This window comes from Colossoma macropomum, unplaced genomic scaffold (genome assembly GCF_904425465.1).
Source record: "Colossoma macropomum unplaced genomic scaffold, Colossoma_macropomum, whole genome shotgun sequence".
NCBI lineage: Eukaryota > Metazoa > Chordata > Actinopteri > Characiformes > Serrasalmidae > Colossoma > Colossoma macropomum.
In genome coordinates this window covers 5,766,349-5,777,869 of record NW_023494808.1, presented here as the reverse complement: position 1 = coordinate 5,777,869, position 11,521 = coordinate 5,766,349, and the positions used below count along the sequence as shown (strand labels likewise).

The 11,521-nt window shown below is 41.1% G+C and overlaps 1 protein-coding gene across 1 annotated transcript in view; it reads left to right on the top strand.

Annotated features, from left to right (window-relative positions):
* The window catches only part of LOC118797777 (immune-associated nucleotide-binding protein 13-like), a 31,779-nt gene that overhangs the window by 17,393 nt on the left and 2,865 nt on the right, over positions 1-11,521 (top strand). The window contains exons 2-4 of the mRNA XM_036557039.1: positions 2,627-2,704; positions 3,814-3,874; positions 9,902-9,965. Of these exons, the coding sequence (XP_036412932.1) occupies positions 3,857-3,874; positions 9,902-9,965 (82 nt within the window). The 5' untranslated portion in view covers positions 2,627-2,704; positions 3,814-3,856. The remainder of the gene's footprint in view (positions 1-2,626; positions 2,705-3,813; positions 3,875-9,901; positions 9,966-11,521) is intronic.

Below are 11,521 nucleotides of genomic sequence, written 5' to 3'. Positions count from 1 at the left end.
GCCACAGCTGACCAAAGTGCTGTACAGCTAATCAAAAGTAAAAACATTTATAAACAAAAACAAGCAAATGTTAAGCATTTTAAAGTAGTTCGTTGCTATGGGATATAAACAGCTTTGTCTACCATTATTTCAGTTTTGCTTCAGATCTCAAAGATTACTGCTATAGTTGAATCTTCTATTCACTCGTCCCATCGAGGGCTCATCTAACAAACTTCACTTGTGCTAGGAAAGTAATAGAATGGAAACTGGCCATTCATGGTGGAGGGATACATGCAGGACCTTGTGAGGCAAAATAGTTCCCATAGAAAACGTATTATTTGAGATTTTCCATTATTTTACTATCATCAAGATTCCAGATAAACTCAGAAGACTCGTGTAGGTTCACTGGTGGTTTTGGATAGTAAATAAAATGTCTATATCTGTGTTGTAGTCATGGCGACCCCTGGTTCCTATCACCACCACAGTGAAGACATCTGAACCATTTCACACCAAACCACTCTGAATCTCTCTGTTTACATCTTAACCACTGAAGTATTGAAGAATTCAGAAAAATCTGTTCGCTTTAAAGAGGAGGTGCAAAAGCTCCATTTGTTTCACTGTTCAGGTGTCTGTGGTCCTTTTTAGCCAACAACTCTAAATCTAAGCTAAACTGAACTTTAATCTGGTCACTTTTGAAACCCAAACCTGACATTGAACAGATTTTGCATTTACATATTCAGGAGCTGAAACTACAACTGCATTACTGAGTTGTATTACTGACTTTACATTGCTAGAAACTGGCATATTTTGTTTTCATTTGTCTCTGTTAATGTAATAAACATTGCTGCTGTGTATGTGTATGTGGCGGTGGTGAGTGAACGTGGTTTGTGTTCTGAGAAAAGCATCAGCTGCCACCTGTTTGTTTGCTTATATAAAAACCCACAGTTGCTTTCGTTTCTCTGCCTGTGTGATAAAGAGCAATAGATTTATCTTCAGATAATGCTTTCATAAAAGCTCAATGCTAATCAAAAGGGAGCAAATACAGTGGCAAAGAAAAAGTATGTGAATCCTAATAACTTACTATTGAATATTTTATTGAATGCATCATTCAAACATTCACAGTGTGGGCTGGAAAAACTATGGAACATGACTTCAACAAAAGCAAATTGGAGTTGGGAGTTAGCAAACCTGGAGTCCAATTAGTGAAGAGAGACTGGTTACAGCTACCTTGCCTTATACAAACCACTCATTTTGAGTTTGCTATACACAAGAAGCCTCTGCTGATGTAAACCATGCCTCTCGAAACAGATTTCAGAAGACCTATCATCAGCAGTTGTTGATTTAGTAGATAATGATTTAGTACTGTGTCTACTCTTTCTAGATGTGGGTGTCCAGCAAAGACCACTTCAAAGGCACAATGCTGGATGCTCAACCCCTTAAATGGCCAGGGCCCACCAGCAGGCCCAAAGTAAACCTAAGAATAGGTCAGTCAGTTTACAATGAAGTCCCTGTGGTTACTGAATAATAAGCCTTTGTATGTAATAAGCCTGGGATTTGAAGGGGTTACTGAAGTAAAAATTAACTCTAGAGTAAGAGATAAAGGCTCAAAGGAATCATTGGACCTGGTTAACATCTCTGTTCCTTAGTCTACTCCATGAAAAACAGTGAACAGCTATGATGTCCACAGCAGGGCACCACAGAAGTTTACCAAAGAGCACCTTGACACTCAAACACTACAGGGAAAATGTTTTGTGGACTGATAAAACTAAGGTTAAATAGCTCTATGCATGGTGTAAATAGGGCAACAACCTGAAAACGTCATCCCAGTGGTGATTTATGGTGGAGGGAGCATCATGATTTGGGCTGCTTTGCTGCCTCTGGGCCTGGACTGATTGCCATCATCAAGGGAAAAATTAGTTCCCATGTTAATTGAGGTACCATACAGGACCATGTCAGGGTGGCTGACTGTCAGCTGAAGCTCAGTAGAAGCTGTGTGATGCCGCAGGATAATGACCCTAAACATCTACGTAACTGTACTACAGAATGGCTTCAAAAAATAAAATCTACCTTTTGGAATGGACCAGTCAGAGCCCAGACCTTAACCCAATATAGATGCTGTGACATAACCTAAAGAGTGCCAGTCACACCAGACATCTGAAGAATATGGCTGAGCTGAAGCAGTTCTCTAAGGAAGGCTCAAATATTCCTCATGAATATTGAGCAGATCTGATCCACAGCTACTGGAAGTGCTTGCTTGTGATTATTGCTACCAACGGAGGTTCGACCAGTTATTAAATCCAAGGATTCACTTCATTTTTCCATCAGCACTGTGAAGGGTTAACTGTTCTGTACAATAAAACTATGAAAGATTATAGTCATTTGTATGTGATTAATTTTAGAACACTCTTTTTGTCCAAACTTGTGATTTAGATGAAGAACAGGTCACATTTTATGGCCAATTAATGCAGAAAACTAGGTTATTCCAAAGGGTTCTCATACTTTTTCTTGACACTGTTATTTTTGAAATATGCTGAGCTTTGTGACACCACACAACATGCTGCATGCTGTTTCCTGTGTCAGGGATTAATATAACCCACATTTATAAATGTCTACTTGACAGGAAGGAACTCTTTCTGTTTCATTTCAGAAGACTCATCGCTCTGCTGTGTCAGACTGCAGACCTCAACACCAACATATGAGAGACCAGTGACTGTCATTTTCGGAGGTAAGACAGTTACCTTTCGGACATGCTAATAAGAGAATGATGTATACTTTTTAAAATGTATCATCTTAAATGTATAGGTTGTCCTGTTGTAGACATATTTAATGCATTTCTAAATAATGATAAAAAAGAAGTACTTATCAGCAATGAATCTTTATGACATGCCCATTTCTGCACATCTAGGAAAATCACATTATGCATAGCAAATCATTGATTCACATGGAAAGGAAAGTGTTACAGTTTCAGGCTCTCCTCATCAAAAACAAACCAGTTTCACATACATAACTGCAATTTAACAAGTTTGAACAGGGCTGGTCAAATTCAGTGTTAGTGTTGATTGATGTTGTTGTTGTTGTTGGGATTTTTCTGCAAATTTTAGTGCACAATATCTATTCATTTGTAACACATTGGATAAAACATCAAATATAGAATGTGCCATAATGCACAGGCTAGATTTTATGTATTATGTACAGAGATGTGCAAGAGTATGTGTTAACATGGTACAAACATGCAACTGTTGTATGCAAACGTTTGGGCTCCAATGGTCAAGATTCATGTATTTGTTGATTTTCTAAGTGAAAGTAATTGAACACATTCTCTACAGGGAACTCACTTCTGCACACTTTAATATACGATTACGTTTATTTGCTGAACTTAACACATTGTGAAACATACAAAATGTGGCCTGGTTACACACTTCTTATTGAAGGAAATACAGACAAATACAACGTTGAGCCCCTACTAGTGTGTAAAAGTGAACAGAGCTGTGAAAAAGAGGAAACAAAGCTAAAAAAATACAGTTACAGTATTTTTCATAAACAAACTGCAGAACTGACTGAGCCCTGTCTCTACCAATAGAAATAAAGTCCCCTTGCTGAAGGCTAGTTGCTTGGTCTTCAGAGATTCTGCTTCAAAAAGAAAAAAAACAGTATTTCTGTGAAATCACTCCCAGTCAAAGAAAAAACCTCCGCTCAACAACAGATCAAGATGCTTTTCTGACTTGGTTTCACAATCACATTTTTTACCATACACATTGAAAGGTGCTAAATGTAATATTTGTCATGTAATGTATGCCTGTTTGAATAAATTAAAGGACTTTTCCCTCTTTTCAGGTGAGAAAACTGTCCTAAACCCTATTTTTTGGAGCGACCAGTGATGGAACTATTTGCAAAGGTAAGAGAATAAGCTGGTGAAAGAGCTGTGCAAACGTTTAGATTCTTCTATTGTAAATACGAGGGGAACAGTGCTGAAGATCTGGAGGAAAATTATATTAGATGTGTTTTAGACAGAGCATACATAATGTGCTCAGGGTCATTCCAGAAAAATTGGGGTACTATTGCTGACACAGGGGTTCAGTTGTACGCACACACGTTGTTTTATGTTCATAAAAATCATTGACTAACAGAATGGCATGTTTTGGAGTAGCTGCAAGTCACCAAGCGTGGGCCAGAGGGGTATAAAACCCCTCAACGGTGGGCCGTGGGGCAGTGGAACTGCATTTTCTGGAGTTCCTACACTGCAGAGATCGCAGGTCCCCTGCTCCACAGCTTAGCATAGAGCGCTGGGTCTGGTTAAGGAGTGCCTTCCTTAGCATTGATCGGCAGTGTGAGACCAGGTGTTGGCTTGATAGTGCTCTCCGGCAGCACTGTGAATGGCAGAGCTTCAGTTAAGTTACCCTTATTATTCCCACAATGGGGAAATTTCACCTTTGCATTTTTACCCATCCATGCAGTGAAACACCCACATACACACAATTGAATGCACACACGCTAGGGGGCAGTGAGCACATTTGCCCGGAGCGGTGGTCAGCCCTAACCATGGTGCCCAGGGAGTAGCTGGGGGTTAGGTGTCTTGCTCAAGGGCACTTCAGTCATTTACAGTTGGCTCAGGGGATCAAACTGACGACCTTCCGGCACATGACCGCCTCAGTGGTGTCTTCCTCTGCTAAAAAATGAACTCAATGCCATGCCACAGCAGCACAGGGGCTGGAACAAGAGTCACACAGACTTGAGATTTCTAATCCCAGTCCTGGAGGCACTCAGGACTCACTATGCACATTTTTCTGTTTTTTTTTCATCAATCTGATTCCACTCGTTAACTAATTAACAAGCTCCTCATTGGCTAGGTGAAGTGTGTAGAGTAATGAAACCACACATATGTGCAGAGCAAAGGGTCACCAGGACTGGGATTGGGAACTCCTGGTATGGATGAAATGGAACAGATACCAGAATTTTCACAGTGAATGAGTTACCTTACTCTTGAAAACCCACACCAAGCCCAATCCAAGGTAGGTCCTCTTAACTGGCAGACAATAAATGCTTCCCAGGCCTACTCTGAATAAAAAAAGTTCTTGTTGTTGGGCTAAGTAGAGAAGGCATTCTTCCACAAAGCCCCAAAAGATCCTCAAAAACCATTACATGTCCTATTGAGCACTGATTATGAGGAAATAGGCTTGCTGGTAGCTGTGAGGCATTTGTTACTCACTGCATTGTTTGACAAAGTCTTCTGTAATGAAAGGGTCTTTGAGGCGAGATACATGTTCAGGGCCCATCTAACTCTTGTAGTCATCACAGGTAAGGGTCAAAACATAAGCATTCACAAATAAGTACAAACAAATCTAAAGAAAAATAAAAAAATAAAGATTAAAGTCTAGGACCAAAGCCTAGAAAATGCAAATCACAGAAAAGGCTCAGAAATGTACTGTGGAAATTGTGAAACTTTGCAAATGCAAAGCCAAACTGAGAGCGTATGAATGCTAGAGATAACGAGTCTAGAACATTTACATTTACATTTACAGTATTTAGCAGACGCTCTTATCCAGAGTGACTTACAAAAAGTGTTTTGTCTACCTAGAGAAAGTATCTTTGCTAGTTACAAATAGGTTAGAGAGAAAGCCGGTCCTGAGCTCAGATACTGCTAGAACCAAAACATTGAGTTTTGACCACTGCGGTTAGGTAGGAAGTGGCTGCTATTAGGTAGGGAGGGGCTGGTCCATTTTTGGCTTTGTAGGCATCAGGGTTTTAAATCTGATGCATGCAGCTACAGGAAGCCAGCGAAGGGAGTGCAGTAGTGGAGTGACAACAAAGTAGCTGACAAAGTAAACACCAGCAATTGGGAGGATACATTATCCATACTCTGATACATCAGGGAAGATGAGATTTTCATAGGCTCTCTTATTACCATGAGTTCTGTCACATTTTTTTGATCTTGGGTGTACACTGTCTCCAAACTTCCCAGTTTACTCACTCAACACCACTTTCAAAAATGTTATCATTCACTTTGGCACAAACAACGTCCCACAGCAACAATGTGAATTGCTTAAACATGATTTTTTTTTTACTTTTTTAATTTATATGAACTTTTAGGGTGTTTTTTTAGTCCACACCCTAAGACCAATTTTGGGCTAGGTTGGGGGAGGAGCTCAGTATCACTGTTTTGCTTTCACACACAAGAATACCATCTGAACCGTGGATGAATTACACAATTCCATATATCATTTTTCTGTGTGCAGGTTTGCAAAATGGTAGGAACTAGCTTGATCCATTTGCTGCTTTTGATTATTTTCCTTGGATATAAACGCTTAAGCAGTGAAGAACAATGCTTCTTGTCCAAACAATCCATTCACTGGGTGAGTTTAAGCAGTCACATTACAAAATGGACCAATCACGCAACCCCACACACAGTACTGTGAGCGGATGGCTTCCAGATGCGCAGCAGCCCTCACCAGAGTTTGCTGGAAGTGAGGCCCAGACGACTGATTTCAGGAGTACCAGAGATCAGTTCCACTGCTGGGCTCAAAAACAGCTTTCACACTTAACAAAACATACCGAACTCACATAGCAAGCAGTCCTGGATTCGGAAATAAGCTCTAGTGTGAAAATGCCCTTCGAGAAATACAGAAAAAAAGAAGTAAGGCTTCAGTTCTGATGTTTGTCCCAGAAATCCAGGTTAACCGACAACTTGAATCTCTTCTGGGTGTGCCCTGCAGTGTTTAGAAGAGATGCTCTACACTCAAATAGGTTTGGATCCCATATCGTTGTCCACTTTGCTATTGATTTTAGTACAAGAACTCTGTTAAGATGTGTCAGTCTTTATACTGTAACTAATACTTTTACAGTTTTTATGACTGCCTTTTTGATATTGACCTCTCCACCCATGACTCTGCCTTTTAGACCTTGCCTGGCTGGGATTTGTTTCATTAAAGCCTGCTTATGGATCCCTCCAGTCTGCCTGTGCCGTCACTGTCATAAGATGGTGCTAAAAAAACATTACATCAGTATCCTCTACTCGTAATTACACTGTAACACCCAATATTCAGAAATGGGATAAACTATGTAAGCTGCTGTCCAAGATTTTTGTTAACTATGACAGTATTGTTATTTCTCCTGATAATCCTGATACACACATTTGGACATACACACCAGGTTACTAGCCCATTGGTTTCCCACCAGGATTGTGATTGTTCTTAACAAGGCTTTATGCAGGTTCGTTGTGAGGCCTATTGTTGATTCACACCCAACAATATGATTAACTATCAGGTCTTGTGTAGGTTTGCCCCTGGACTGTGATTGTTCTGTGTCAGGTCTTGTGTAGGTTTGCCCCTGGGTTGTGATTGTTAATTGTCAGGTCTTGTAAAGATTTATCCCCTGGATTGTGATTGTCCTTTGTCAGGTCTTGTGTAGTTTTGCCCCCTGGACTGTGATTGTTCTGTGTCAGGTCTTGTGTAGGTTTGCCTCCTGGACTGTGATTGTTCATTGTTAATTGTCCCTGGATTGTGATTTGTTCTTTGTCAGTTCTTGTGTAGGCTTGCCTCCTGGACTGTGATTGTTCTGTGTCAGGTCTTGTGTAGGTTTGCCCCTGGATTGTGACTGTCCTTTGTCAGGTCTTGTGTAGGTTTGCCCCCTGGACTGTGATTGTCCTTTGTCAGTTCTTGTGTAGGTTTGCCTCCTGGACTGTGATTGTTCTGTGTCAGGTCATGTGTAGGCTTGCCCCTGGATTGTGGTTGTCCTTTGTCAGGTCTTGTGTAGTTTTGCCCCCTGGACTGTGATTGTTCTTTGTCAGGTCTTGTGTAGGTTTGCCTCCTGGATTGTGATTGTTCTGTGTCAGGTTTTGTGTAGGTTTGCCTCCTGGATTGTGATTGTTCTGTGTCAGGTCTTGTGTAGGTTTGCCCCTGGACTGTGATTGTTCTTTGTCAGGTCTTGTGTAGGTTTGCCCCTGGATTGTGATTTGTTCTTTGTCAGGTCTTGTGTAGGTTTGCCTCCTGGATTGTGATTTGTTCTTTGTCAGTTCTTGTGTAGGTTTGCCTCCTGGATTGTGATTGTTCTGTGTCAGGTCTTGTGTAGGTTTGCCCCTGGACTGTGATTGTCCTTTGTCAGGTCTTGTGTAGTTTTGCCCCCTGGACTGTGATTGTTCTGTGTCAGGTCTTGTGTAGGTTTGCTCCCACATTTCTGAGTCTTTCCTGCAGTGTATGGTTCCTGTTTTAAAAGTGTTAAAAGCCCCTTAATAAAGCTACTTAGCACATATAGCCTGCCAATGCCTCACAGTCACAACTGCAGAAACAGTAAGACGAGCTACAAGTTAGTCTATATTACTCAACTACAAGGTATGGAAGGGCCCGTTGCATAGGGGAACCCATCCAATGGCTCTAACATAACGGCAACCACAAGACGATACCCCCTCCAAAGACCATGAAGACAATGAGGGTACCTTAGCTAGGCCACATAGAAATCTCACTGGAAATAACCTGACAGACATCATGCTAGAGCACACTAGAGATCAGGGAGCTGCCCAATACCTATAAGCCAGTGGATCTGTCACCTTTACACCAACCTGAACAAACCATTAATATTATATTTATTTATTTACTCTCTTCTTTGATTCATTTTTCATTTATGAATGTTTACCGGCTGCTGCCATTTTCTTTGGGGAGAGTTATAAATAATGTATTTCTAATTGAATTATTACTTTTTACTTTCAATAATAACAATTAGTAAACTGTTTCGGTGGAGTGGAGTGCTGTAGAAGGCCAGCTGTGGTGAACAGATAACCTGGCCCATCTGATTATGTTATAGATGCACCCATGACATTTGGTGGTGATGATGAATGTATGGGTATATTTACTTTTTCCATAGAAGTAAACAGAAATTCGGCTTATTCAAATAATAAAAAAGTACAAAAGCAAATTTTATTTTTGTTTTCTAAAATTAGATACACTTTATATATTGATACTGAAATGACAATAAAAAAGTAAGGGGTGACTTCAGGACTCTAAAATTTGATTAAAACCCAGCAGAACCTAAATCTGAAAAGTTGTCAAAATTAATATCAAATCAGCATATCAGTTAGACTGGCTCTTATTCATCAACGTTGCATTTAAAAATGCAAATTTGACTGCCATGAATGATTTATTAAGAAATCTGTGTTTGATTCATGAAACTTTTGTACATCATGTGAACAAGTGGAGATTAAAGCTCAATCAGCTTCAGTGAAACCAAGTAGGCCTACCAGCACCTCACTGAGGTAGCATTTACATGAAGCACACCCTATTTTGTGTTCAGTAGCTCATTAGTCAATGACTGTGCTCATAGGCAGAGTCTGAGATGGATCAGTGAGTGCACAGAACCCCCAACTGACAAAACTTTACAATGTTAAAATCACTGGAAAGAATTAAATGTGAAATAAAAAAGGCTTAGTTTTCAAAATAGTAGAATGATGTGATTGTGTTGTGTAGAATAACATATCTAAATACTGTATTTTTGGAGTGTATGGGAAGCCTCTACTCTAGCTGTGCTTTGTACTGTCTATTTTGATGGGTGGAATCAGTAGTATAAAACAAAAGGACAGTGTAATATGTCTTTAAATGGAACATAGAATACTTGAAGCATTTGTTTATACCAGTGTGCATTACCATGTGCACAAATTAGTAGTATTGTAGTGTCAGCATTACAGGGAGAGGGGTGGCATGTGAACAATAACTTTGCATGCCACACCCTTAGAGTTCCAATTTAAATCTAGAACCTATGGTGGACACCACAGTATTATTGTTATTTTCTATTTTTATTCTTATAATTTGTTACATTGGTGAAAATGGTGGGCACTCATTTTACGATCAGATTTTACAGTAGACAACTTGAATAAGGGCCAGTGCATTTTTTAGTTTAGCATGTTTTGCACTAAAAATTGTATTATTATTCATTACAGGTGAAGGACTCTCAGGGAAACTACAACACAATGTCTAACTTCACAGAAATCACAGACATTTATGGTATGTATTTAAAAATTGAGTAAAGTCAGTGTATCTAATGTCTCAGAGTGTCTAGCTCTTTCTTCATGCTTCACGTTTCTGTTATATACATTTTATTCAGGCTTTTTGTCATGAAGTAACTAGGCCCATGCTGCTTTTAAAGAAATAAAGCCTGCACTGGACTTTTTCAGCTTTGTTTCCACCATTATAGCTTTTTTAAGGGTCATGGGTCACTTTTGGATATAAATAGAACTTAATTCACCCCTTAAAATCCCATGCTTATTACATCATTATCATATTCATCATCATCGTCATTGGTGAGGGTGGGGATGTAGAGCGACTGGTAAACAGAGAGCTTTGCCTTATGGCTCAGCTCCCTCTTCACCACTACAGTCCGGTACTGGGACCGGATCACTGCTGCCGCCTGTCTCAGCCTGTGGCTGATCTCACAATCCCTCTTCCTATCACTCATGAACAAGACCCCGAGATTCTTAAACTCCTCCCCCTGGGGCAGGTCCTTTCCCCTTACCTGGAGTGGACATGCTATCCTTTTTTGGGCTAGGACCATGGACTCGGAGGTGCTGATCCGCATACCATCCACTTCACACTCAGCTGCAAGCCACTCCAGTGAGCGCTGGAGGCATCCATGCGATCCTGCCAAAAGGACAACACCATCCACAAATAGCAGAAACACCATCCTCCGGCCTCCACACATAATGCCCTCCTGACTTCCTTTCCAGCATAAACTTTCCCAGGGAGTCTGAACAGTGTGATACCCCGGTAGTTGGCACACACCCTCCGGTCCCCTTTCTTAAAAATAGGGACCACCACCCTGGTCTGCCAGTCCAAGAATACTGTTCCCAAGGTCCATGCATAATTGCAGAGATGTGTCAACCATGACAGCCCCACAACATCCAGAGCCTAAAGCATTTCTGGGCATATCTCATCCACCCCTGGTGCCTTGCCACTAAGGAGCTTGCCAACTACCTCAGTGACCTCCACCAGGGAGTCTGACATGCCAGAACTCCTGTGAGGGAGGCATGTCTCTTGGATTAAGGAGTTCCTCAAAGTGCTCCTTCCACCAACCGACAATATTCTTATAAGTCAGAGTTTCTCCACCCCTGCCGAGTACAGCTTGGGCAAAGGCACCCCGACTGCTCCTGAGTTGCTGGATAGTTATCCAGAGACTCCTTTAAGCCAACCAAAAGTCTTTTTCCATGACCTTGCCAAACTCCTCCCATGCCCTTGATTTTGCTTCAGCTACCGCTTCTGTTGCTGCACCCGTCAAGTACCTGTTTGCTGATTTGGGAGTCCTCCGGGCTATCCAGGCCTCTTTCTTCAGCTTGAAAGCCTCCCCCACCACCGGTGTCCACCAGGGGGTTCTTGGGCTATTGCACTGATAGGCATCAACAAGCTTTTGGTCACAGCTACACCTGGCTGCTTCCACAATAGAGGTTTTGAACAGGGTCCATTCAGACTTCATGTCCCCTACCTCCTCTAGAACATGAGTAAAGCTCTCCTGGAGGTGGGAGTTAAAATCATTCTGAACAGGGGTCTCTGCCAGTCGTTTCTGACAA